Below are 27,325 nucleotides of genomic sequence, written 5' to 3' on the forward strand. Positions count from 1 at the left end.
GCCTGCCTACATGTCTGTTTACCTACAAGCGCGCGCGCTGTTTCTCTGCTTGAACTTTTGTCGTCGTCGTCGTTTTCGTTTGTCGGCCGTTGCGCTGCGTTCCTGACATGTTTAATATAATTTTCAACTAAAATAGCAGGTTTGATTTGAGATATATTTAGCATACAAATTCTTATATTATATCAAAATAAAAAAATGTATGTATGTATGATCCCCGTACCCGCAGGCAACTTGGTCCCGAAACACATGTGAGCTCTAGGTGAACAATTCGATCATTTTTTACTCCGTAATCTGTACACCCACGTGCATAAGTTTTTTTTGCACGAATTGTAATGCTACAAATACCGGCGCATATATCAAAATGGTTTCCGCTTCCCTTCCCAAGCGCTGGAAATTTGCAGCGGGTGTAGGGACACTTTGCATAGACGCCCTTGTTCCCATCACGTCACTGAGGATATGGAGCGACGATAAATTAATAAGCATGCCCCCTCAGTCGAACCTTCATTAGAGAAGCAGGCAATCCACAACTCTTTTTTTTCAATTTATATTTATTCAGATTTTCTCTTCCATGTACAATGTACATTAGTACATTTAGTTAAAATATTATTGAGTGTCCAATCACAATCGATGACTTTTCACCTTAATTTTAAATACTAGCAACTTTCATTTATTCATGAAATATTGTAGATTTCGCTTTTCATGTGATTTCAAATGTAGGAGGGCCTACATGTACAAAAGGGAAAAGGGATACCTTAAAACAAACTTATAAACTATATAAAGAGCGGATCAATGCAGCTAAAGACTGCAATGATTTTTGTCGAAATGCATCACTTATCTTATTGGACATAACATCCAAAGTGTCAACTTCGGCTAATTGATGAAGTTCACTGGTGCTGAACCAGGGAGGAAGTTTCAGAATCATTTTCAGAATTTTGTTCTGAATCCTCTGAAGAATTTTCTTCCTGGCTAAGCAACAGCTTGTCCAGATCGGCACAGCATAAAGCATGGCAGGTCTAAAAATTGGTTTATAAATTAACAGTTTATTCTTGAGACAAAGTCTAGAATTCCTGTTTATAAGTGGATACAAACATTTAATATATTTGTTACATTTAACCTGTATACTTTCAATGTGATCCTTGTAAATAAGGTTTTTGTCAAAAGCAAGTCCAAGATATTTCACTTGATCCTCCCACTTTAAATTTACCTCATTCATCTTTATAGGCTAGTACGCTGATCGGAAGGAAAGGGGTCAAGAAAGAGCTTTACGAACAGCAGAACAAAGAAGAGGGAACGATTTCTTGGGGCTTTTCTTCGCCCTCTCTGGCTTGCTTACTCTGCCGCTGTTGCCCATTTGAAATTTTTCTTGACCGATTCCTTCCGAAGTGCGTATACCGCTTATAGCGGTATACGCACTTCGGAAGGAACCGGTCAAGAAAAAAATCAAATTGGCAGCAGCGGCAGCGCAAGCAAGTCAGAGAGGGTGAAGAAAAGCCCCAAGAAATCGCTCCCTTTCCTTTGTTCTGCTGTTCGTAAAGCTGTTTCTTGACCCCTTTTCTTCCCATCTGCATACTAGCATTATAATGTGATGACTTTTTGGTTTAAGAAAATCAGCCCTTGGTTTGTGAGGGAAAATAATAAGTTGAGTTTTTGCAGCATTTGGAGTAATTTTACATTCTTTCAAATAAGAATTGAAAATATCCAAGCTTTTTTGTAATCTTCTTGTGATGACACGAAGGCGGAGATGCTTGTATCATCAGCAAAAAGTAATTTCTGACATCCTGTGGGTACATCAGGCAAGTCAGAAGTAAGAATATTGTATAAAATTGGATCCAAAATGCTTCCTTGAGGGACGCCAGCACGTACAGGTAGTTGATCAGATTTGCTATTCTAATAACATACCTGCAGAGTACGATCCGTCAAATAATTTTGAATAATTTTCACGATATAAATCGGAAAATTAAACCTTTTCAATTTAGCAATCAAACCTTTATGCCAAACACTGCCAAATGCTTTTGCCAGTAGAATAGCGCTCAGATTTGTTGCTTCGAATTAAATTTGAAACTCTCAACAACTGATGAGTAGTTGAATGCCCAAGGCGAAATCCAAACTGCTCATCAGCGAAAATTGAATTTTCATTAATGTGCGTCATCATTCTATTGAGAATTATTCTTTCGAATAATTTACTAATACAGCAATTCCCCACGAAAACAGCATGAGCTTAATCTTCAGTATCAGGAGCGGTCCGATTTGATTACCTTGTGATTCGTCGACAAACTTGAAACAGCCAGATGGTTGATGATACGAATTTTCGCCGAGTTTGAGTTGCTACCAGGAATTGTTTACGTTGAAATCCGGAAAGCAACTCATTTTTTTGCAACAGGCTCGGAAAATCCAGAAAGATGTGTTCCTGAAGTCACGCTGGAAATCACCGTCATGACGCCTTTTCCGCGACCACCACCTTCTCCACTGGATATCGGCAATTTTTCGCGCTTTTTGAAACAATTGAGCAGTGTTACGTTCCTCACGCGCTCTTGAGCGCTCACTTTTCGCTCATTCGTGAGGAGGAGCGCTGCGCGAGCTAGCTCACGTTTGCCCGCGCTCACGTTTGCTCCGTATCGCTAATCGTTTAACTTTTTGAGAAAGTTTTTTTTTCAATTCTAATTAGATTGTTTAGCTTAAGGCGCAACAGGGCTTCACTTAGTGAACCTATTTTATGATATATGAATTGGAATAGCTTATTTTCATTACCACAATGTTTTTGAAATTGGTTTGATTCGCATGGGTCAAATCCCTTTGGAGACCTACAGTCAGAGTTGAATGTAATCATATTTTCGAATTAATAGGCATTATTAAGGTATGCAGAGACAGGGGCGAGGGAGGGGGTGTCGGAGGGGTATGGGCGCTTAATTTAAAGGGCCTGTAAATCTTAGAAAAACTTACAAAACAATGAATGGATTCAAGAGGATGTATACTTTGGTAAGTTCGATTCAATGTTATGTGCTTGGCTCATTAAAATATAACATTGTTTTATGTACCTAATCAGTGTTTTGACTACCTTTCCAGAGTGCGGCTCAGAATGAGCTGCCATTAAGAAAATAAGTTGTTCCGTTTATTAAATCGTTCATTGATTCGAAACAGCTGATCATTTCTATTAAGTTAGTCTTTTTTGGACAAATATTCTAGAAAATACGGTAATATTGTTGAAACATTTATCTTTTTTGAAAATAGGCCTCAAAATTGCTAGGGTTTGAAATAACCCATTTGAGTTAAATCATATAAATTGTATTTTTTTCACAACGAAGGGTGGCTCTTCTTCCCCAAGTGAATTTTGTTCAACACTTCCGCCCCAAACCTCTGAAAATATTAAATTACAAATTACATATATATGATTTTTGCGCAGCAAGAATTAGTGGCCTTAAGTTATACACACAAAAAAATATTACTGTAATGGCAAAAGTAACTTACTGTTGAAATAAAAAGTGGTCAAAATTTGCTCCATTAAAAGTTTTTTTCTTGTTTTGAATATGAAAACTTTTACTGCTACAGTTTTTGAAAATCTCATTGCTAACTGATTTAAAAGTTTTTACTTTTAATTCGACTACATAATTTCTTTCATTTCGTCGTTCTCGTGTAACCGTGTACGCCTAAGTACAACATGTATACGGTGGTGAGTGAGTTGCCCACGAAGCGACACAAATCCGGACGCGGCCACAGCCAGGAGTCGGACGCGGACACCTTTGTGAGCCAAAACAGCAGCAGCGGATGGTGGGTGGTGCCGGTGCGGGACGAGGTCGAGGGGAAAGTTGGTTTTCAAAAAAGGACAAGGCCAGCTTCCTGCAGGACCTGCAGCTGTTTCACGACCGGAATTGGTAAGAAGGAAGCTTGGGTGTTTGGTGGCGTTTGTGATTAATTTTGTTTGTTTTTGTAGGACGCAGTTTATGCGGTTGCCGAAGATCGGAGGTCGGGATGTGGATTTGCACCGGTTGTATTTGGTGGTGGTGGCCAGGTGGACGAAATTGAAGTTTAAGCAGATTTACATCCGCTTTTCGAACAAGTACGATAAAGTAAATTTTAACGGTGAGGAGAAGGATCCGACGGAAAAGGGAAATGACGAGAAGCGCCATAATCGGAGGTGGTCAGCGCGGATGTTGCACTCGGTGCCGGCGGTTTACGACAATCAGCAGCATTATGTGCCGGAAGTGATGACGGGACAGTGTGGGATGTCCTGAGGGTCCACAGTCCATTTCTCGTTGCGGGACATGTTTGACGATTATTACCTAAACATCCAGAAGAACAGTTTGCACCAGTTTTGGATGGACCGTCTGTACGAAAGCCGCAAGTCCTGGAGTTGACGTACTAGGATTACTTCCAGAGGTTGGAGCGAGATCCGACGAACCTGATCAAGAACATCTACCTGGAATACCGAAGAAGTCACCGGTGAGTATTGAGAATGTGTTCAGTGTCTCACCAATTTCATTTACTTTCAAACTCTTTCAGCAACTACCGCCTACAAACGCAGCTTCGGCGGATTGAACTTTGACGGCGAGTTGGAACATCTGTGTCATTCTCGAAGGAGGACGAAGTGATTGGGAACTATCCGTTCAGGCGCTTTACTTTCCAGCCGGAAAACGTCGACTTCCCTTCCCGAATCAACAACCAATGGCCAACTCCTCCAAGCCTGTCCTGATGATGGCCGGCAACGAGACCACCCAGTTCTCTACAACGCTGTCGCGCTCCAAAATGAAGGCCGCGATGTTGCTGCCCAACGAAACGTCCATCCGTAACCTGCTCAGCATGGGGCATTCAGACGTGACCGGTGGCGTACCGTAAGAATCGGTTCAGCATTCCCCGTTTGACAGCTCAACGTGGTGGACCCGTTTTTCCTCTGTTGTTGCTGCGCGAAAAGTGCTTGTGGATGGAGGTGGAAGATTCCTCCGACGACGAGTTTCTTCCCGTTGGCGGAACGCGGAAGCGGAAGAAGACAAGTGACGACGGAGCCGACGTCGGAAATGGCAACGAGGAACAGCTCCTCAACAACAACAAGTTCAGCCCGCTGATGGAGAACAACAACAGCAACAATAACAAAGGTAACCCAACCGGGAAAGGAAACGTCCCACCGGTTCCAGTGGCCAAGAAACCTCCTCCTCTGGTGGTAAAGAATATGAGCTTCGGCAAGCTGAGGAGTGTAATGTTGTCGTTCACAACCAAGCCATGTTACAAGCTGACTCCGTTTGGGATCAAATTGCTGTGTATCTCCGAGGAGCTCTTCGAAACCGCGCGTGCCCACTTGATTGCGAACAAAGTGGAGTTCTATACCCACGAGAAACGAAGCGAGCGGCAACTCCGCGTCGTCATCAGGGGACTTCCCCGGCTTCACCTGAATTCATCAAGAAGAAACTCAAGGAATCGCACAACCTGGATGCTGTGGAGGTGCATGCCATCAAGAGAAAAGGAGAGTTCGCATCATCGACGGAAACCCCGTACATTGTTACGTTCCCCAAGGGATACACCAACCTCAAGAAGCTGAGTGAAATCAAACTCTTGCAAGCATTTCACATCCGGTGGGAGGCCTACCGGAACAAGCGGCCGAACGTGACTCAGTGCAGGAACTGCTTGCAGCTGGGTCATGGGACCAGGAACTGCCACCTCAAGGGAAGGGTGCAACAACTGTGGGGGTCCCCACAAGACGGACGAGGCCAACCTTCTGTGGCCGAATGGTTACGGGTTTCGCCTCATAAGCGGAAAGTCATGGGTTCTTCTCAGGGTGGCAGCCTTAGGTTTAAGTTCAGAGGTAGCAGCAACCGTATGAGTATAAAACGGTTGCTTCACGTGCTCTTCTAGGAGTTTACAGCATCTGGATGGAACAGCACTTTTCCTCTCAATAGGAACTGTGTTATAGATCTGGAAATGCTTAATAACAGTAAAAATGGGTAACACGATACAATAGTCCTTGTAATCAGGATTCCGTGTCTTAATACTCAAACAGAAAAAAAAAGACGGACGAGTGCAAAGTCCAAGAAGCAGAGCCGAAGCGGTGTGCTAACTGCTCTGGAGCCCACGAAGCCACTGACCGCAGCTGCCCCAAGCGTGCGGACTTCATCAAGAGGCGCCAGCAGGCGTCGAAACCAAAACCGCCGGCAAGGAAGGCGGAGAAGCAGAGTCCAGTAGTTCCGGCGTTCACGCCGGCGGAGTTCCCTCCGCTGCCGGGCGCAGTTCCGGACGGAAAAGCGAAGGATCGCCCTCGACCCGCAGGAAGCAGCCAAGGTGGCTCCCGAGGAGGTGGAGCCACGGAGGAGGAAGCCGGGGAGGTGCTCTACAGCTCGGCTGAGTTGTGGGGCATTTTCTCCGAGTACATCGGCAGGTTCAAGACCTGCAAGACCCGCTTGGACCAAGTAACGCTCGTCAGTTACATGTAGAGGGTGACGAGCGGGAATTCCCGGGATAAATTTCCCGGGAAATTTACCATTTTTGGACCTCTCGATTCCTGGGAATTTCGGTCGAGACTCCCGGGTAATTTAAACTTATAAATATCGAAGCAAAATTATATAAACTAATCAGAAAAACATTTGAAAAATTCAAAATTGTTTAGAACATTGAATGTCCAATGTTCGATGTTCAAGTTCGAACAAACCAATGTTTCTCTAATCTTCTTATTCAGAAAGTGTAAATTTTAACTTGTCAAAAATTCCAATAACTATAATTTAGAGAAGCCAAAAAAAGGTGGACCCAAAAATTTACCATAAAAATTATTCAGCAGTTACACCCCAGATATGAAATCAACTGTTTTATTTTCAAATATTATTTTTTCTAATTATTTGTAAAAGGGAAAAGCTTTTTCAAGTTAAGTTCAATTTCCATATCTTCTCTTGGCCATAGCAATCCAATCTAATTTTTTGTGAACATTTGGGTTTTCCTGATAACTGTAAATATTTCTTCAATTAATATTTAATGTTGAACTTAAAAATTACAAAAAAAAACAATTTAATTTGTTGTTGTAAGTCGTTGTTTATCATATATGATATTGCAAAATTCCCGATAATGGGAAATTGTACATATGCTATATTAGTTACTTTTTTTTACAAAAATCTAATCACAATTTTGTGAACCTTTTTAAAAATCACTCAGTGCGAATTAAGATTCGTAAATATTTTAAACTACAATTTTGAGTCTTAAAAAACTAAAGAAAATAATTTGTTTTTGCAAAAAAAAAAAAAAAATCAAAAGTTTTATATAGTTCCTCAAAACAATGAGGCTGCTCAAATTAACGTTTCATAGAATAAGTATGAATTAACAGTAACTGAATTCATTTAATTCAATTCAATTTTCAATTAATGTTTATTAGAATTTAACAGTTCTGCTCCAGGATGTTACATTTGCAAATCAGAGATTTGGAGAACCTTTCAACTGAGATCAATTCATAAGCCTTAACAGGGAGGGTACATGTTTCTAAGTTTAGATTTTGCTAGCTGCGTGCTCTTTTAGGGAATATAAATTTTGAGAAAAAACCCTAGTGAATTCATTTAAAAGAAACAAATTAATTACTTTTCATTTCAAATTTTTGACACTGCTAGCGTAGTAAAAAAAAAACTCCCGTGTCCCGGGAATTCCCGGGAAATTGCCAAGTTCAACCTCGATTCCCGGGAAATTGAAAATCACGAGAATCGTCACCCTCTAGTTACATGATCTCCAAGTACGGGTTATAAGGAGTTATTTTTGTTTTTAAACCGATCCTCGGTCCTAACCTGGTCGCAGTACCTAAAAGGACCTAATAAAAATAATTTATGAGTAAAAAAAAAAGAATCGGTTCAGCTTGGACGCGGAAGTTAGCCTACCACTGAAAGAAAGGCCCATAGTTATATCACATGTTTTACACATGAATCTGCCCCATACCACTTTGCATGTGAATGGCATGTGTAAATCACATAGAAAATTTCATCACGCTTCATGTTCAAACCAAGTGAAAATCACGTTAGCTTCATGTGTCGTTTCACGTGACTTTCATAAGAAATGCTTATGAAAATGAAATGGATTTCACTTTTAAATCAAACGTTTTTCAATTGCTTTTCAAGTGAAGATTTTAGGTAACCTTTTCTTTTTTATGTTTTGAAATAAAAATGCATTTCGTGTATTCATTAGTTTTCAATTTATTTTTAAAATATATATTACACTTTTAATCTTCTTCGATAATACACATACACTTCACTTTTTCATTCACACAAAAATATGCTCCCCGTATAAGCAGAAAGCCGTGCTCCTGCGCCATACACCGGGACTCTCGCGGATCTCCTTGGACATTTCCGGATCCTCGTTGACCATCATAAACATGCCTCGATGGGGGGTCAGTCATCATTAGACTTAGTGATTTTTCACGCTCAATAATTACACCAAATTTCACGGAAATTTCACGGAAAGTGAAAAATGTTAAAATAATTCTGAAAATGTTATGTTTATAATACAGAAACTATTTTTTATGCTACTTTACATATTTTTCTTACAAGAAACATAAAAAGTTCTTAACTAAATTTAAACGTAACACAATAAAAAAAACTTTAGCCTTATTTCCAAAAAAGTTTCCAAGTGGTTTATTGATGGGCTCAATCCAGGTTTTTAAGCGAAGATGGCGTTCGAATGTTGAACGTCCGAAATGTCAAAATCGCACAGTAGCACCAACATTAGAAAAAAAATGCGGCTGTCATGCCGTGGCACCCTTTTTTCTTAATGCTGGTACCACTGCGTGATTTTGACATTTCGGGCGTTCACCATTCGAACGCCATTTTCGCTTAAAAAGCTGGATATATTTTAAAACGAAATGTAGGTCATGCGTTTTCATTTATTGAATTTCTTTTTAAATATTTATTCTATTTCTATTTTATCTTTTTACATTTTATTGAAATTCAAATCAAATCTTTTCCAGTCGAAATGTTTAAAAAACTTAAATTTTTTGCAACATTTTGCTCAATAAAAGGCGGGATACGATCGCAGCGGAATGATAATTAATCCTGATACCCGCAATATTCTATTTCTATTTTATCTTTTTACATTTTATTGAAATTCAAATCAAATCTTTTCCAGTCAAAATGTTAAAAAACTTAAATTTTTTGCAACATTTTGCTCAATAAAAGTATTATTTAGGGTTTCATCTCATTTATCAAAAAATAAATTAAAAATCTATAGGCAAACAGCAATCTATTTTCTCAATATTTAACTTTAGTCTACTGGAATTATTTTTTTCTTTCTATATTCTGATTGCTTGCTCCTCCGGTTAACGATGTATTGACTCAGGGAAAGACGAATGTTTCTACATATGACATGAATATTTGCTTATAATTGATTTGAAAAAATAAATCAATTCAATTATAGAAAAAAATCTGTGCAATTTTTTTAAAACCTTCTTGCAATATACTTGTTCAGTCAATTTTAACAAGTTTTGGTTGAAAAAGCCTAAATTTGTATAAATCAATATTTTTAGAATAACTGCAATCAAATGACTGATGATATCATCCTTGTGATAACTTGTTATGTTTTTTTTTTCTTTGATTGATTTTTGTCAAGATTATTTAAGTATTCGCAGTATTCACTTATAAGTAAATGTTGGAACAATTTTATGTTAATGTGTGTTTTGCTAACAATTCTTCAAATAATGCATATCATACTTTTCAATTGAAAACTAATAAAATTTACATAAATAGTCTTTACAGATGAAATATTTATTATGTTGTTATTCCATAGAGTTGATTTCAGAAAATTGATAAATTTCACGGGATTTCACGGAAATCTTCAAATTTTACGAATTTCACGCTGTCCGCGAAATCGTGAAAATTTACTAACCCTAGTCATCATCCACAAAAAAAATCTTAGGCAGATACTTTAGAAATTTTGAGGCAGCGGCGGCGAGAAACAGACGATAGTTCCCTGGAAATATGATTGAAAAAAGGGTTAGGCATACATTTTTGTCCGAAGAAATATTTAGAAAATACTTACCATAGTTATAGAAATAATCCTGCCACAATTTCGAGAAACAAACCCATCTTTGCTGGCGAATAATCCAATTTAAAAGCGAGAGCTCTAACTCTGATTTAATGTGAGTGGCCATCTTGACTTAGACTATTTTTTCATTTCGAACTTTAATATTAAAACATTCGAAAGTAACGTGAAATTCACTTGAAACCTAAAGGAAGTCGATTGGGGTGATTCGAAGTGCAATTCACGTGAATCTGGGGTGAAAATCCCATGAAAAAAATCAAAGTAGTTATGTCACAGACATAACCGGAATGGCGTAGACTACGTAAAGTTTAGATGTGTGCGTTTGGTGAGAATCAAATCGGGTAGCAAATTGTTTAACTTTCGACACTTTCGAAAAAATGAAATTCTTTGAAATTTTCAATAGGATTAAAAAGATTAATAAACTTTTAGCATTTCTAGGCATGAATCAATACATAATTATTGATTTTGAAGGTAAACGAGAGCATTGGATTAATTTTTGCAAGAATGCTAAGAGCAGAATGGGGGGAGGGCAGAGAGGTTGGGGGCGAGAGCAGCCTCAGCAAGCTGTGCATTCCGTCGCCCCCGAAGACCAAAATTTGTTCCTGAAATTTAAATTGAGATTAGCTCGCTGCCTCGTCCCGGGTGGGACGAGGGATGAGGGCAACTCTTTCAACAGTTTGGAATTGGACACGACGTAATTCTTTCAGAAGCGCTCGCCGCGAATGCGACGAGCTATTTGGATGTCCTGATTGTTTCACAACCACGGCTTGACCCACGAGAGGCTTTTCGGCGGAAGGCAGCAGGCGCGCGCCTCATCTTGTTGATGCCTCGTCCCGGGTGGGACGAGGGACGGGGAGTGAGGCACCTCCGAACCACAGCAACCACGAAAGATCCAAACGGTCCGGCCATCGAGAGGCAACTGGCTGAAGGTGACGTTCTGGCCCTCTCTCCTGCTGCTGCTGCTGCTCTGGTCTCTCTCCTGCTGCTGCTGCTCTGGGCTGAGCTTTCCTGCTGCTGTTGCTGGTCCGACGTCTGAGACGTGAATGATTTTCTGGAGACTGGCGCACTTTCTTATATATAATTTCGGCCTGCTACTTCCCCTCCTTTTTCGCGACCGACACTCGGTCGCGTTGCTCGGATGATTTTCCCCTCAAAATAGGTACTTGACATTCCCGTCCGTGAGTGGGAAGCGCTCATTTTGCTTGCAAAATCTCTGCATTTTGAAAACATTTTAAAACATTCAATTGTTTCAATAGTTAAACTATTTTGCCAACAATGAAAGTTTTATAGCAAATTGCTGAATAATTTTCGAATCGAATGGAACATAAATCGTGTCGATTCGATTAGAGGAAAGGAAGATGTAAGCGTTTGACGGATGACGCAGTAATCCAGGGCCTTCGGCCCGGGTTTTTTGGAATGGCACCCCAGTACCTTCGACAAAGACTTAGTCTACGTCAAAAGAGTGGATCAAGATGGGTGTAGCTGATGAGGTTTTCACGTGCGTTTATAATGAAAGTCATGTCTAAGTAAAAGGAAAAGTTACTTCATTGTGTTAGTTTTTGGATTAGCTTACGTGAAAAAGCATGTGAACTTGCTATGATGGTTTTTTTTTTGTAAGCAGATGCGTTGAATACAAAAAAACGGAAGCAACTATTTTAATATTAAAATATTGAAATAAAATCCATCATTTTTCGAAAATCATCACTGTAATGTTAAATGTTATTTATTCATGCCATAAAAAGTTTCTTCTTAAATTAAAAGCAAAAAACTTTTACCGATACCAGGGTTGCGAATGAGCGAGCGAGCCAGAAGCCGTGCTCGCTCATTCATGAGCATGAGGACTTAACAGGTAGCTCGTGCTCGCTCATGCTCATCACATGCGCTCGCGCTCAATGAGCGCTCATCAGCAAATCAGGTAGATTTTTAGTATTGCTGATGAATCTGGCACAGGCCAATTGAATTGCCACTTTTGAAGATAATTTCATCGCGAAAAAGGGACATGAACTCATCAAAGTTGCATTGTTAATTTAATTTTGGTTAACCGCGGTCAATTTTCATGAAATAATTCGTTGGCGTCGAACTGTCAAAAAATGATCGCGGTGGATTGCGGGGGATACTTTTCTACCACAGTTTTTTGTGTGATCAATGTGGTAATGGTAAATGCTTTAGTAATTTTTTTAATTCGAAATATTTCAAGAAAATTTACAACGGTTAACCAAAATCAAAATAACAATGAAAGTCAAATGTTGTCAGCCTATAATTTTTTCAGTGTTTGATAATTAAGAAAACTAGTTTTGATTAAATTCCCGATAAATGAAAAATGGCTGATTCGCAAATAAGGTGTCTTAATTTGCTTAGAATCCCAGACACTCTTTTTAGCTTATTTATCTTTCAAATTTAGAGTAAACTGTCAAGGAACGGAATTTTTAAGTCTTAAATAAGCTGTAAATAGGATGGCAATCGTTTTTTTTTTATAAAAAAACATGTTTTTACTTGTGAGCACGCTCATTTTACATTTATTTATTTGGATCGGCTCCAGCATATAAATAAGATAATTGATGTGAAAATTATCTAAGACACATATTTGACATTTATTATGCAAACTTATTTACAAATAATTGACTAAACAAGATGAGGTGCCCGGGAATTAAAACATGACGAAACGTATTATCAAGAAAACATTTTTGTGTTCCTTAAAAGATACTTTTCAGCTTTATTAAATAGTTCACTTTCACGTGTTACTCTATTATTAACTTTGTTTTTTATTAACATTCCAACGCCCAAGGCTCCGAAAAAGTTGGAACGGTAACTTCAACTCAATGGTTCTCGGGCATAACTCAACCAATCAAGATGATTCTTCTTTCCAGTGATTAGTTAGGATGTCTAGATGATTCTAGAACTTTGCAGAACTTAATTTGGTCAAATCTGTAATTTTTGCGAACAAAAACATCGTTCCAACTTTTTTTTTTGCGTGTAAAAAAAATTCGCCAAAAATTCCGCGGAAGCAGTCTTTTTAAAAAAGATGGAACGCTGTTTTCAGTCGTAGAAATTACAGATTTGTTCAAATCAAGTTCTGCAAAATTTTAGGATCATCTGGACATTCTTACAAATCAGTCCGGCTCCGTGGCTTAATGGTTACGGCTTCTGCCTCACAAGCAGAAGGTTCAGGGATCAAATCCCGGTCGGTACATTTGAAAATCAGAAATTTGAACTTTGAATATGAACAAAAACGAAAATGAATCAGGTGGGATTCGAACTCACGCCTTTGGATTGGTGGTCTGGGACGCTAAGCAGTCGGCCATCAGAAGGTTTACACTCTAGTAGTGAAATGATCCGTAGTGTTGAAACATGTTATCTTCTCATATTAAATACACGCTGATCCCTGATTTGCCTGAGGGGATTGGAAGTCTAAATATAGATCGAGTTTCCTTCAGATGCTTGCTTCTATGTTTAGGCGGGGCCGAACAATGCCCAGCGACCTCGGAATTGGTCCGCAAGGAGCTCTGTCATTCTGAAACGGGTCGTTGGAAGCAGCGCGAGGGCTATCACCACCTAATACCCGGGACTGAGATAAGTTGCATCAGCATTCGGCATATACAAAGTCTGATACAAATTATACTTTCCCATAATATCGCTACCGCTTAGCGGGTATTGGATTGGGGACACACACACACATCTGGACATTCTTACAAATCACTGGAAACAAGAATCGTCCCGATTGGTTGAGTAATGCCCGAGAACCAGCGAGTTGAAGTTACCGTTCCACCTTTTTTGGGAGGCTTGGGCGTCCGTGTAAGTTGGACATGCGTTGGGCGTTCCAGTGTTAATCGAATTATTTCCACACAGTTAAAAAAGGGTACATTTGGAAAGTGTAATTTTGTAAGGTTGAATGTTACCTCTTGAATGTTATAATTTTACCTCGATTTAGACTGAAAAAGTGGCATTACACCAGAAAAGTGGTAAAATTACACATATTCAGAAGTAAATTTACGCATTTTTCTAACATAAAAGATGTACCCCTTCCCAGATGTAATCTTACTGTGTTTTTTTACTGAGTAAAGATCTTAATGTAACACCTTAACTCTGACTCCAAAACAAGCTTCAAAACAAAAATTATGAAAAATAACTTCATCCAATATTATTAAGATTAGCCTATTCAAGCCTCCATTTAAAAAAAAACAACCTCGAAGCTCTGCTGAAAAAAAAGTTACATCGTTTACCCGGTACAGGTAAAAAAATGCCGCTCATTTTGCTCAATGAGCAAAAATGAGCGCGAGCGCGAGCAATGAGCATTTTCGCTCATAAAATAAATGAGCAAACACGAGCACGAGCAAACGTGAGCTAGCTCGCGTCGCGCTCCTCCTCACGAATGAGCGAAAATGCTCGCTCATGAGCGGATGAGCGCTCAAAATCGCAACACTGACCGATACAACGATTTGTTCCAGAAATGCATGGTAGTATCAACAACTTTCCAACTTTCAAATTAAAAAGTTTGAACTTTCTACGAAAATTCACGAACGCGAACTTTTAATCCAAAGAACGATCTTTTTAAATTTAGAATATTTTTTCTTTGTGTGTACCTGTTGTAAATCCATTTTAACCTTAAAATCACGAGTGGATCATTCTTTTTTTTTGCTAATTCTCTTTGTGCATTTATCCAAGCGCTGCACAAAGGGCAACTTTAGAAATTTCATACAGTAATGGTTTTTTATTCCTCGACACTGTAGAACATCTGATTCAACCATCTGTCTTGGCTTAGTACACAGGCCATGAAGATTTTGTTGAAGTTTTGCCTCAGTAACAGGAGGATTTTGCTGACAATCTTCATTTTGTTTATATCTGATAAGTTTGGTTGGTCTTTAGGAGCAATGGTTACGGTGTTTGCTCTGTAAGCAAATGATCCTGGGTTTGATTCCTATCTGATGACGAGAGCAGTAACAGTAACATTAACAAATTTAAAGATATTTGTTTCATTCCTTTCTATAAATTTCCTTCATGAGAAGCAATATACTGAAAACAAACATTTACAGTATTCGCACCAACCACAGGATATTAACATTTAGTTTTTTGTTCCTTGATTAGTTCGTTGACTAAATTTATTTAATTACTTATTTTGTTTATTCGACCCCTTTCCTGTTTGTTTCCCTGCTTGCGCTGAGATAGTTTTAGAAACTTCATTTGAAACGCGCAGCTGCTACCTACTTTGACTCACCAGCTCACGTGAGCGCAAAACGCTCCGGTGAGCGTGAGCGAGCACGAGCTACCTGATAAAAACTCACGCTCTAGCTGGAAAGAGCACGTCTTCCGTGAGCGCTCGCTCATTCGCAACCCTGCAATTGAGGGAGGAAATTGACAGCGATTTTTTTTTTCGATCCGCACACACGCGAGGCTTACTTCGATCCCTCTATTATTATGTAAAAAAAATAAAATAAAAAAATGCTCTAAAAAAATAATTTAAAGAAAAGACAGCTTAGGCTCATTAAAAAATTACAGCAAATGTCAGGTGAACAGGGTTTGTTTATTTGTCTAAGCATTACAAGCAGTTGTTCGTATATGCTAAATAAACATGATAATAATTCAATTATTTAAAAAAAAATCTTCAGGTAATACCAATTTTGTTACTTTAGGTAGTTTGCTTTAACAAAAATGTTCTGTTTTAGTTGAAAATTATAATAAACATGCCAGGAACGCAGCGAAGCGGTCGGCAAACGAAAACGATGACCAAAGTTCAAGCAGAGAAACAGCGCGCGCGCTTGTAGGTATACAGACATGCAGGCAGGCAGGCGAGCAAGCTCGTGAGAGAGTTTGAACCTGAGAGAGAGCACGTGCATGTGCGAATTGGAAATAAACATCGTTGGCCGCGCAAAAACGGTCAGTTTTGGGCGCTAATAACTTCGCGGTAGTGTCTTCGGGAAAGTCGTTTTAAATTTAAGGGAGAACATACATGTAGAAAATCAAAAAATCATATTTCAGAAAATTTAATAAATCCAGAAAAATTTAAAGATGATTTTCAATCACTCCTGAAAGTTTCATGAATATATTTCAAGATTAAACTGAGTAAGAGACGATTTACGTTTAAAATTTTGCCATGCGCAAAGCGAACTGTCGAACTTTGTGAGCGTTTTTCTCTGAACACCGAGTTGATTTACGGGTGCCACAATATCTCGAGATGGGATGGACCAAATTGGCTGAAATTTGAGATGAAGACTTGCAAGACATATCCCGTGTGCATGACGAAGCCCAATTTTGAAATTTTGCTTTTTAAAAAAAATACAAAAATCAAAAACTGGCGATTTTTTATATGAAAAACATAAAAATATTTTTATCTTCTTTTCAAACATTTTTTTTTTTTTGAAAATCGGGCTTCGTCATGCACACAGGACCGGTTTAACGAAGCTTCACCAAAAACCAGTGTGGAGATATCGTGGCACCCGTTTTTTGAAACTTCTAAATTAAAATGGCTATATCTCGGCAATGATACAACCAAATATCTTTCTTTTTCTAAAACATCCTTTATTTTTCTATTGCATTGTAACTTTACAAAATGCAGGCACCACACACGATGACATCTACTCCCTACGCTTTTTAACAAATGTTCAAATAATCCTCAAAATACTTCTTCACTAAACCTATCGAATTCCATCTAAACTCTCTTATATTATGCTCCTCTGGAAAATAAACAAATTGAAACGGGGAAATTTATCCACACAGTAAGCGACAAAGTGTACAGCAAGCCACATCGCAGCCCTTTGGGGAAAACTTTCAGTATCAATTCGCCAGAAAAAAGATCATCTATTTGCTTAGCCGAAACTGAAACCCTTTTTCGAAAAATTCCCAAAACCCAATCGCGAATTTCTTTCCCGGCTAGACAACTACGAACTCGATGTATATTAGTGTCTATCTCACCACAAACTTCACAAATTTCATTTTCCACTCTTCCTATATTATAATGTAATAATTTGCGCTTGTTTGGTACAAGATCGTTGAAAAGTAAATAAAGTTTAGATTTATCATGTGACAAAAAATATGGTTGATTTATTAAATTCCAAAGTATGTTCCAGTTAATTAAAGGAAACTCTGTTTCAATAGTGGGGTAAATTTGTATTGATCAATGAAAGTACGGTAAAGTTGTTATTGTTGTAGTTGAATATTGTCGTTGATTAGCCTATTTGATTCTTCTACCCATTCCCTGCCATTTCTCGTCAATCTTTGTAAATGATTAAAATTTAATAAGTATTTTTCATCTTGAGAGTTGTCATCTGATTCTTTTAAAATATTTTTTATAAATAATGCTTTGCACTTGGCTTCTGGATCAATGAAACCCAATCCACCGCGGTCCATATCTAAATATAGCTGCCTTTTGTCAACTCTAAAAATACAACATTTCCCGATATTTTCCTAATTGAAGCAATATGCTTATTTTTTGGTGGTAAAACTTGTGAGAGATACCACAACTTAGAAAGAATAAATGTGTTTAAATACCAAACTTTTTGAATTAAATCCATTGTTCGAAAATTATTTAAAAAAAACGAAGTTGACTTTATAGCTGTTTGCCACCATTGCTAGTACCAACCACAAGTGTCTTCCTTTTTATCTACAAGGACTTCGCCGCCCTGGGACCCTAAGTGTATGAAAGTATGGCACGGAGCGACGGCGCCGAATACCCATATTCACACAAAGAATTTTAGAGCGCCCGCCGCGGGATTCGAACCGGCGACCTCTGGATTTTGAGTCCAGTGCGCGGTCCGATTGATCCACACGGGCGAAAATTATTTAAGTTGGTCCTATATTTTATCCCATTTATTAATTTTTCGAAGTTATAATCAATAGTATTGCTCCAATTGCTCTTAAAGGTCACCCCGAGCAAATTTAAATTTTCTGTTTCCTTAACCATAAAGGGACCTCCTGTAGATTTATTTATCCTCCAAAAACATGATTTATCTTTGTTTAACTTTATTTTTGAACATTGAGAGAAAGAGTCAATAATATTGAGGACAATATCAAACTCTTCATTGTTTCTTAAAAGCACATTTCAATCATCAGCGAAGGCAATGACTCTGAGGAATTTATTAAACGTAAGAACCCCGAGTATGGCCTGATCAATATTCCTAATAAGAGATTCTATATATAAAACAAATAAAATCATACTCAAAGGACAGCCTTGACGGACCGAACACCTAATTCTAATCTCCTCCGTATGAAAACCATTAAACAATATTTTAGAAGAAGCTTTTCCATATAATCACTTCAAGCAACTTATCAACTTATCTGAAAATCCAAACATTTTTAAAACAATCCATAGAAAATTATGACTAACTTTATCAAAAGTTTTTCGAGATCCAAACTAAGCAAAAAACCTTTGAAGCTCTTACTTTCAATCGATTTAGTTAAAATACGTCGAACATCATTAAGATTATCTGTGCATGAACGCCCTGTAATACATGCACTTTGCCCTATATCTATTAAATTTCCAATTTTTGACTCTATCCTATTAGCAAAAATTTTTGTAAAAAGTTTATAATCTGTGTTTAATAAGCTGATTGGTCTTTGATTCTGTAAAAGAGTTGTATCACCTTTTTTAGGTATCAAAGTGATTATTCCTTCTGAGAATTCTTTTGGAGGAATTAATTCTCCACTAAGATATGCATTCAAAAGTTTACAAATATCAAATTTTAAAATTTCAAAGTGCGTTAGATAAAATTCATAAGTCAGCCCGTCCGGGCCAGGCGACTTTTTACGGTTGCATAATTTTAAAGTTGCAGCGATTTCTTCAACACTTATGTACTCTTCTAAACTTTGTTTTTCCTCAATCGTTAAATTCTTGGTTACATTTTGTAAAATATCGTCTGCTTCGTCTTGGTCAACACAGCAAAAAATCCGATGGTAAAATCGCATGCAAAAGCATGCACATCACCTTGGTCAAAATAAACACTTAATATTACACACTGCATGTACAATTTTTGCAAACACAAAAAAAAAGTTGCAACCGACGGGATTCAAACCCAGCACCAACAGTAAGGACTGGCGCCTTAGCCCACTCGGCCATCAGAACGATGTAAAGCTTTAAGGATAAATGCATATACGAGCTTGACATTTCGGTCAAGTAGGTTTCCCATACTGATGGGCTACATATTTCAGGGTGTAAAATCACATAAGATTGCATAAGGGTCATTCCATCTGAAGCGGAACAGCATTTGAAAATTACCCTCTCCGATCCTGCTCAAATTTGGCAGGGCTGTTGATACTATCAAAACATGCAAGAATCCCGAATTTCATCCAAATCGGACCACCCCCTCCATTTTTGTACCTCCCCAAAATTTCGACTATTTGGCGATTTTTGACCAAACCTCCTGGTTTCAAACGGCGATAGCTCAGGAACCACAAATCTTAGAAGGTCGGTCTTGGACTCAATTTTGAAGGAAATTGGACGTAGAATCCATTTCCGTGATCAAAATGCTGATTAATTTATTTTTTCTACACAGCAAAAAATCCGATGGTAAAATCGCATGCAAAAGCATGCACATCACCTTCGTCAAAATAAAAACTTAATATTACACACTGCATGTACAATTTTTGCAACACACAAAAAAAAGTTGCAACCGACGGGATTCAAACCCAGCACCAACAGTAAGGACTGGCGCCTTAGCCCACTTGGCCATCAGACCGATGAAAATCTGAAAGGATAAACGCATATATGAGCTTGACATTTCGGTCAAATAGGTTTCCCATACTGATGGGCTACATATTTCAGAGTGTAAAATCACATAAATTTGCATAAAATAATGCAATATTTATTTTACACCCAGGCCTTTTACACGCAGCTGGGTTACTACTTTTTTAGCTGTGTACCTGTATTGCGCAACTTATTTTTTTTATTTGACCTCACCATTGTGTTTCCCGGCCAATTTTACATAAGAATCACTTATCGACAAAATTGAATATATTTCGTTCCAGAGATATCGAATTTTAAAGTTTTGTGTTTTCGAGATTACCTACATCAGCTTCATTCGCCGCATCTGCTAGAAGCACACAGGCGGGCTGATCAATAACTGCTACCTGGTCATTTATTGAAATAATATTTCATCATAAATAATCTTTATCAAATTGGGCAAAAATTAACTGTATAACACTGTAGGAAACTGGAGTTTAATCGCGAATGTTTATCTGCTCAAAAAAATGAATGAAGTGAATTTCTGTGTTAACCCACAGGACAGAGCAATAATGACACACAGTAAAGGGCAGAATTGGATTCCGACGGAGCGAGAGGAAAATGCAATTAATCTTGTTAGTAACATCGGGCACTTAGCACGATACATTATTGAGTAAAAAATATGAATTAAAATGAATAAAATTTGTTGATACGTTGTACTCTAGTAAAGGACGATCACAAGGAATAGGAAAAGGATTTCTGGAAAGTATAAAACTGAAAAATGTAAAAAAAATCACAAAGTTTGATCTGCTGCAAAGCGGCTAATTCCCCAAATTTAGTTGCGATGATTTCGACACCGTCCGAACAACAGTGTTTTTTTCTTCTATCATTCTTGGATTCTTTGAACACAATACGGCTGCTGTCCTCACGTTTGATGATTTTTTTAAATTAAATGTACCTTGACCAAAATCATCTTTTTATTGAATGGAGCTGGCTCACAATATAAAAATTGACTTAATATGATCAATCTTTTAAACCATAAATCAGATTTGCCCAATTAAGGTAAAGTGTCAATCATAAACTATAAAAATAATAATAATAATAAAGCGGGTTTTGGGGTTGTTGCTGAATGACACTATTTTGCTACCGCCCATGGTAAAGACCCTAGTCATGGCCTCGGAGGTATTCTAAAACGGTTAGCAACACGTAAAAAAACGGTGCATAAAAAAATAACCCAATAAATATTCCTTTCACAAAAATAGATTGATCTAGGTAGGGGAACAGCATCTAATTCCAGCGTTCCTCTAATGTTGCCATATCAGCGCTTTGGCATTCCATTACAGCTGTTTAAAAGCGTTTTCAACTGAAATCGAGTGATAAATAGCTCAATAAGAAGTGAACAAGCAGGTTTCTATCAAAAGTTTTGCAAAATGTGTTGTTTAAATAGTGCAAATGAGCAAATTGGACGAAACTAGGAGCAAGGACTTAACCTGCCAAACATACGAGAATTTTCCCTATTAGGCATTTGAATAAATATTTGCGTAAAATTATAAAAATAAAAATTATGAAAAAAGCCATTTGAATAAATATTTGCGTAAAATTATAAAAATATAAATTAAAATAATCATCTCCCAGAACACCAGGTAGCAGTTATTGATCAACCCGCATGTGTGCTTCTAGCACAGGGGTGCTCAAAGTTTTTGATGGCCGGGCCAAATTTGAACCTCAAATGAGCTTGCGGGCCAAATTTACAAAATAGTTTATTTAAAAAAAAAACTTTATTTTAATTTGAAGTTATATGTCAGTTGAAGATTTTTGAAATTTCTGTTATTTTTACATAACATTAATTAATAACATTTTCGTTAATTAAAATTGTAGAAAAGACAAAATGATAGTTTTCTATAAGTGTTACTTTGAGTGTTTTAGGTATATGAAAAACAAATATTTGAATGTACTTGTGTTTTCATTCAATTTTAAAGGATTTTTTTTATATTTTGAAAATAGTGACATGTAAAACGGCGTAATTTTATATTTAAATTGAGTGTAACTAAAGAAAAGTCGTTGAGAGCCAGAAATCCACCATTTCAACAAACAAAAAAATTAGAAAATGTTTAAAACACTCGTAAAGTTTGCAATCACAATATAAAAAAGGAAGATTTGACGAAAAAACAAAACATTTTAGCGAAAAACACTTATAGCAATTTTAATTGATTTCAGCTGATTGCACTTACATTTCCATTGATATTATGAAGCATTTAAAAAAAAACTATGCACCTGATTATTTGAGCCAATTTTTGAAGATGGGGAAGGAGGGGAGGGTTGAGCAACAAAAGCTATGTAAAATATTTGCAACAACCCTAATTCTCCGATTTCAACATTTTGTCAATCAGATTCGTTATCCTGCCGTCCTGAGTATGAATCACGAGGGAAGATTGATAGTCAGATTATGAAAATGGTCATTATGACTTTCAAATCAATATAGAATACTTTTGCAATTATTACTGATTTCTACCTAAGTCAAATTTAAATGTTTTATAAACATTCTAAAAAATGTTTTTTAATGTTTTGACGATATTTACTAGTTTCACTCACATTGAATCGTGTAAAATTGTTCTCATTAAAAAGATTTTTAAACAAAATACTTGTTTCGAAAATTGAGGATCAAAATGTTAATAAATTAGTAGTTTTTATATTAACAAAAAAAAAACATAAAAACATATTACTCTATTTTTATAAATAATCTTAGATTTTATAAAAGTATGAAATCTCTTTACAAACGTTCCACGGGCCATTTTGCATGATCAATCAAAATGGCTCCGCGGGCCACAAAACACCACCTCGCGGGCCACGTTTGGCTCGCGGGCCATACTTTGGTCACCCCTGTTCTAGCAGATACGGCGAATGAAGCTGATGTAGGTAATCTCGAAATACAAAACTTTAAAATTCGATATCTCTGGAACGAAACATATTCATTTCATTTCGATAGGTGATTCTTATGTAAAATTGGCCGGGGAACACAATGGTGAGGTCAAATAATAAAAATAAGTTGGGGTGTTTTGAGATACGGCCGTTTAAATTTTTCAATTGCGCAATACAGGTAGAAAAAAGTAAATTAATCAGCATTTTGATCACGGAAATGGATTCTACGTCCAATTTCCTTCAAAATTTAGTCTAAGACCGACCTTCTAAGATTTGTGGTTCCTGAGCTATCGCCGTTTGAAACTAGGAGGTTTGGTGAAAAATCGCCAAAAAGTCGGAATTTTGGGGAGGTACAAAAATGGAGGGGGTGGTCCGATTTGGATGAAATTCGGGATTCTTGCATGTTTTGATAGTATCAACAGCTCTGCCAAATTTGAGCAGGATCGGAGAGGGTAATTTTCAAATTTGCACTTTTTCGTGCACAGTTGAGATGGAATGACCCATAAGATAATGCAATATCTATTTTACACCCAGGGCTTTTACACGCAGCTGGATTAATACTTTTTTATTTTGGCACTTTCAGTAACAATATTTCCGTTTGAAATGTCTTTCTAACGAAGACCGAAAGAACTCCCACGATGTATCGAATTTGAAAGCTGATAAACTGTCATTTTTTCCCCCTCTGCGATTGTGCTCGACGACATTTTTTCCCCAAGATTTTTCAACCGAGTTTGTTCTAAATTCATTAGTTTAGATTTCACAATACTCATTTCATCTGCCACATCTTCCCCTTCAACCAAACGCTTCGATAAATTGTTTAGAGAGCTCAACAGAGCTGACTTAGAATTCCTGACCGTAAGATTTAAATTGTAACTTTCATTTTTATAAAATTGTTTAACTTTATTTTTAAAATGTTGATTCCACAACCTATTAAAATTATAATTATATACATTCCTTTGCTTAAGATTTTCGTACTCTTGTTTAAATTTGTCAGTTATATTATTCATTGATAGTAAAGAGGGATTGATTTTCCAATAGCCACGCCCTTTTGTCAATAAGTTCCCATTTAAATATTTTATTTTAATAACTACAGAGTGGTGATCCGAGAAAGCGAGGGGCAACGTAGAGCAAGCTACAACATTTTCCACCAAACTAGAAGGCGCATAAAACCTATCTAGTCTGGAGGCGGAATCACCTCGATAAAAGGTGAATTGGTTTTCTTTTCTAAGTTTAGCAATATCTTTATAAGCAAATAGATCAATCAAACTTTTAAATCCACAAGAAAAAATCTTGTAGGGCCATTTAGTGTCGGCAGCGTCCAAAATACAATTAAAATCTCCCCCAATCAACGTTGATGCAGAATTAGGTTTGTTTAAATGTATGTCGTGGTTATATACAAAATCCTTCAATAATCCCTTATCAACTGTCGTGTTGGTGCTGTTTAAATTTATGGTGGCAATAGAATACAGATAGTTCATTATGTTAGTGTGGCTTGGGTTAGTATTATCAGTATTAGTAAATGTTAGTTGAGTTAGTATGGGTTAGTATTGACTTATCGTTTGTGTTAGTATCAGTGTCCGAAGAGAGTCAAGTTACTGGTGGGCAAGGGTCATGTCCGGAAAAAGTGGTTGCGAGAGTTGAAATGTTTTACTTGTTGTCGTGTGGTGATCGTTGCTCGGAAGCCGATCTCGTTCGTGGTCCCGTCGGCTCCGGCAGCGCCAACGCCGCCAGCAGATCGGCACCTTGGGCTGGTACGATGAACTGCTTTCCTCCTATCGCATCTGACTCGGATGCGTCCGACTCGATGGGCTTTCGTGGACGACCACGCTTCCCCTTGCCCTTCGTGCCTTTACCCTTCGCCTCAGTCCAGGCGGCGTCCGTCTCCGTCGAAGCTGCGCCATTTGGCGAAACTTCTCCTTCGTTTTGCTGGTTGTCGTCGTCTTCGTCCATGGACTGATCGCCGCTCTCCTCCGCGACCTCGTCCCCTCCACCCTGCGGCAACGCAAGCTGCTCTGCAGGAGCCGTAAACTCTGGAGCAACCGCTTGTTGACACTGTTCCGTTTCGGGCAGATCGCCTTCAGGTGATCAAGTGCCCCACACCCGAAGCATTTGTTCTGCAATCCGTCGTAGTAGATCCTTGCCTTGCAGTGCTGGATTGTCAGCTGCGCAGGGATCTCCGACACCAGCTCGATGTGGAGGCCCCTGACCCCGTTCCAGATCGGGTAACCAGTTTCCACCGAATACCGTTCCCGCATCAAGTGCTGGATGGCACCGTACTTGGACATCGTCGTAACGATGTGCCGATCGTCCACTTCCGGGGGGAGTCCGAAGTCCGGACGTACTTGAACGTACCTGCGACCGCCTGTACTTGCACTTCCAGGGAGGTTCCGTTGTCGTAGTCGAACTTGACCTTCGGCCCTAGTTTGGTCAGGGCACCGCGCATCATCGGTTCCGTTTTGAACCGCACGAACACGCTGTGGTCGTCGCGGTACATTGCGCTCAAGTCCTCGCTGGTCCATCCTCGCTGGTCCATCCTTGCTTGTTGAAGAACTTGAAGATCTCCGCGTTGTTCGGATTCCGGGCCTCAACCCCAAACCGGAGCTTGATGGGAAATTCCCGTTTCGGTTCCATTTTGGGAGCTACGCCCCGAAAAATTCCACAAATGGAAAAAAATCCCTGGCAAACAATGCCAGTAAAACAATGGCTTTTGTGTTCACAGAGTGCTCAATATGTGTTAGTGACTGGTGAAAACACTTCAATATCGCTTGCGAACTGTGATCTTCAAATTTATTTTGATAATAAATTAAAATATATATTTTAATGCCCTTAAAACAGATTTAAAAAAAGTTTAAGTGTGTACCCAAGCCAACCTCTTATATTTTTGTCGATTTACATGTATGTAACCCCTTAATGAAGGTTCTACATCTGAGAAATGGTCAGAAAAGGATTATTATGGCGTCTTCCACAGGTAAAAAAGCAAAACTGTTGCTTTTCTCCATACATTTTGATGATTTTTCCCATACAAACATACCCAGTCACGGCGTTCTCGCAGGATTCTTGGAGAAATCTTACAGAGCGAAAATGTTCTTACTAGAACGCTGCCATCATCCTGCTAGATTTTTTCAAGAATTCTTTGAGAATTCTAGCTCAAATGCAATAACCGGTTCTAGCAGAAGCCGGCGAAATCAACCGGTTCTGTGAGAATCCTGCTAGAATTTTGCTAGAACTATTCTGACAGGCCTCCAGTTAGAATTCTGTAAGAATTTTGCTAGAAGAAGATGGCAAAGAATTCTGCTAGAATCCTGCTAGAATTTTGTTAGAATCAAATGGCACAAAATTTTGGAAATAACCATACAATTAAAAATATTCAATATCAAAAACATAACACAAGAATCTTTATCAATTTATTTAACACTCAATTTTCAATTACACTTCATCGTCACTTTTCTTCGTTTTTCCTGTGTCTTTTTGGTGAGAAATCGGCAGGATTCCGGGGGATCCGGGAAATATGCCGTCTAACTTGACATGTCCAACTTGATTTCCAATTAGCGGCCGCCGGAATTGAGGGTGCTGGTGGTGAAGTTTCTCCGTCGGCCATGTGGTTTTTGCTGACAGTTTTCCTAAAAATTAATCGAGCCTTCCAGGTCGAGGCAATGGAAACCGTGCCTGTGGAATTGAAATTGAAGAATTAAAGTAACTTAAAGGAAGAAACCTATAGTTTTATTCTTACCATATTCGGGTTGGCCAGGCGGCCAACGGAACGACGCCGACGCTACTTTTTCTGATGGCAACTTTTTGTCACGCGATTTTTGACAAGATGGCGGTTGCAATGTAGTTTGGCGAAAATGACGTCATTTTTGACAAACTTTGCGCTGCCAGATTGTTCTAACACAATTCTTATGAAATTCTAGCAGATTTCGCTCTGTCAGAATATTCTAACAAAATTCTTACAGAGTTCGGACAGCCCTGCTAGAATCATTCTATAAGGATTCTAATAGAACCAATTCTGCCAGAAAATTCCGAAAATGGCAATTTTTTTAGACCACCCTAACACGGCATAGGTCACCCTAATGACCAAACAAAAAAATACGGGTCTAATTATTTCGGCCAGGGAACCCCCAGAAAAGTTTTGAGCCCGATCCGAGCACTTTTGTTTTTTCCCATGCTGTTTTCGTGGGGAATTGCTGTATATATCTATTTTTTTCTAAACTGAGTTCTATTCCAGTTCCAAATCGTCTCACGTTTGAAACAAACTCGTCGAGCAGTTTTTTCCGGTTTCAAAATACTGCTCGAAAATCAAAACTGCAACTCCGCGTTGCGGGTGGTCTGTTTCAGTTCTATTTGAAAAAATGCAACAGCTAGAACAAAGTAGAGCAGCGTTGCAAGTAGTCTTAGAGGAATTTAGTTTACTTATAGCAGCCGAATTAAATCAAACATACATCTTTACATCATTGGTAGATCAACCTCCGATTTAAAAATAACAACATGTGGACAGCAGCAGTGCGTGGCCGAATGGTTACGCTGTCCGCTTTGTAAGCAAATGAATCTGGGTTCGATTCCCATCTGCTCCAACCTTCCATCGGATGAGGAAGTAAAATGTCGGTCCCGGCCTTGGTTGTTGTTAGGCCGTTAAGTCATTCCAGGTGTAGGAGTCGTCTCCATGCCATAAGTACAAACAACACACCAAACCAAGCCTACTCCGGTGGAATCGCTGGCGGCGGTTGGACTCGCAATCCAAAGGTCGTCAGTTCAAACACTGGGGTGGAAGGTTCC

General features: G+C 38.4%; 2 protein-coding genes across 2 annotated transcripts in view; both read left to right on the forward strand.

Moving 5' to 3' along the window:
* LOC6048841 overlaps positions 1-27,325 on the forward strand; it is a 61,544-nt gene that overhangs the window by 27,613 nt on the left and 6,606 nt on the right. The gene's annotated exons all lie outside the window — the stretch shown is intronic.
* On the forward strand, positions 3,751-4,251 carry LOC6039990 (AT-rich interactive domain-containing protein 2). The gene is made up of 2 exons (XM_038265896.1): positions 3,751-3,869; positions 3,929-4,251. The coding sequence occupies exons 1-2, from the start codon at positions 3,763-3,765 to the stop codon at positions 4,227-4,229; spliced, it is 408 nt and encodes a 135-aa protein (XP_038121824.1). The 5' UTR covers positions 3,751-3,762; the 3' UTR covers positions 4,230-4,251.

This window comes from Culex quinquefasciatus, chromosome 3, assembly GCF_015732765.1.
Source record: "Culex quinquefasciatus strain JHB chromosome 3, VPISU_Cqui_1.0_pri_paternal, whole genome shotgun sequence".
Lineage (NCBI taxonomy): Eukaryota > Metazoa > Arthropoda > Insecta > Diptera > Culicidae > Culex > Culex quinquefasciatus.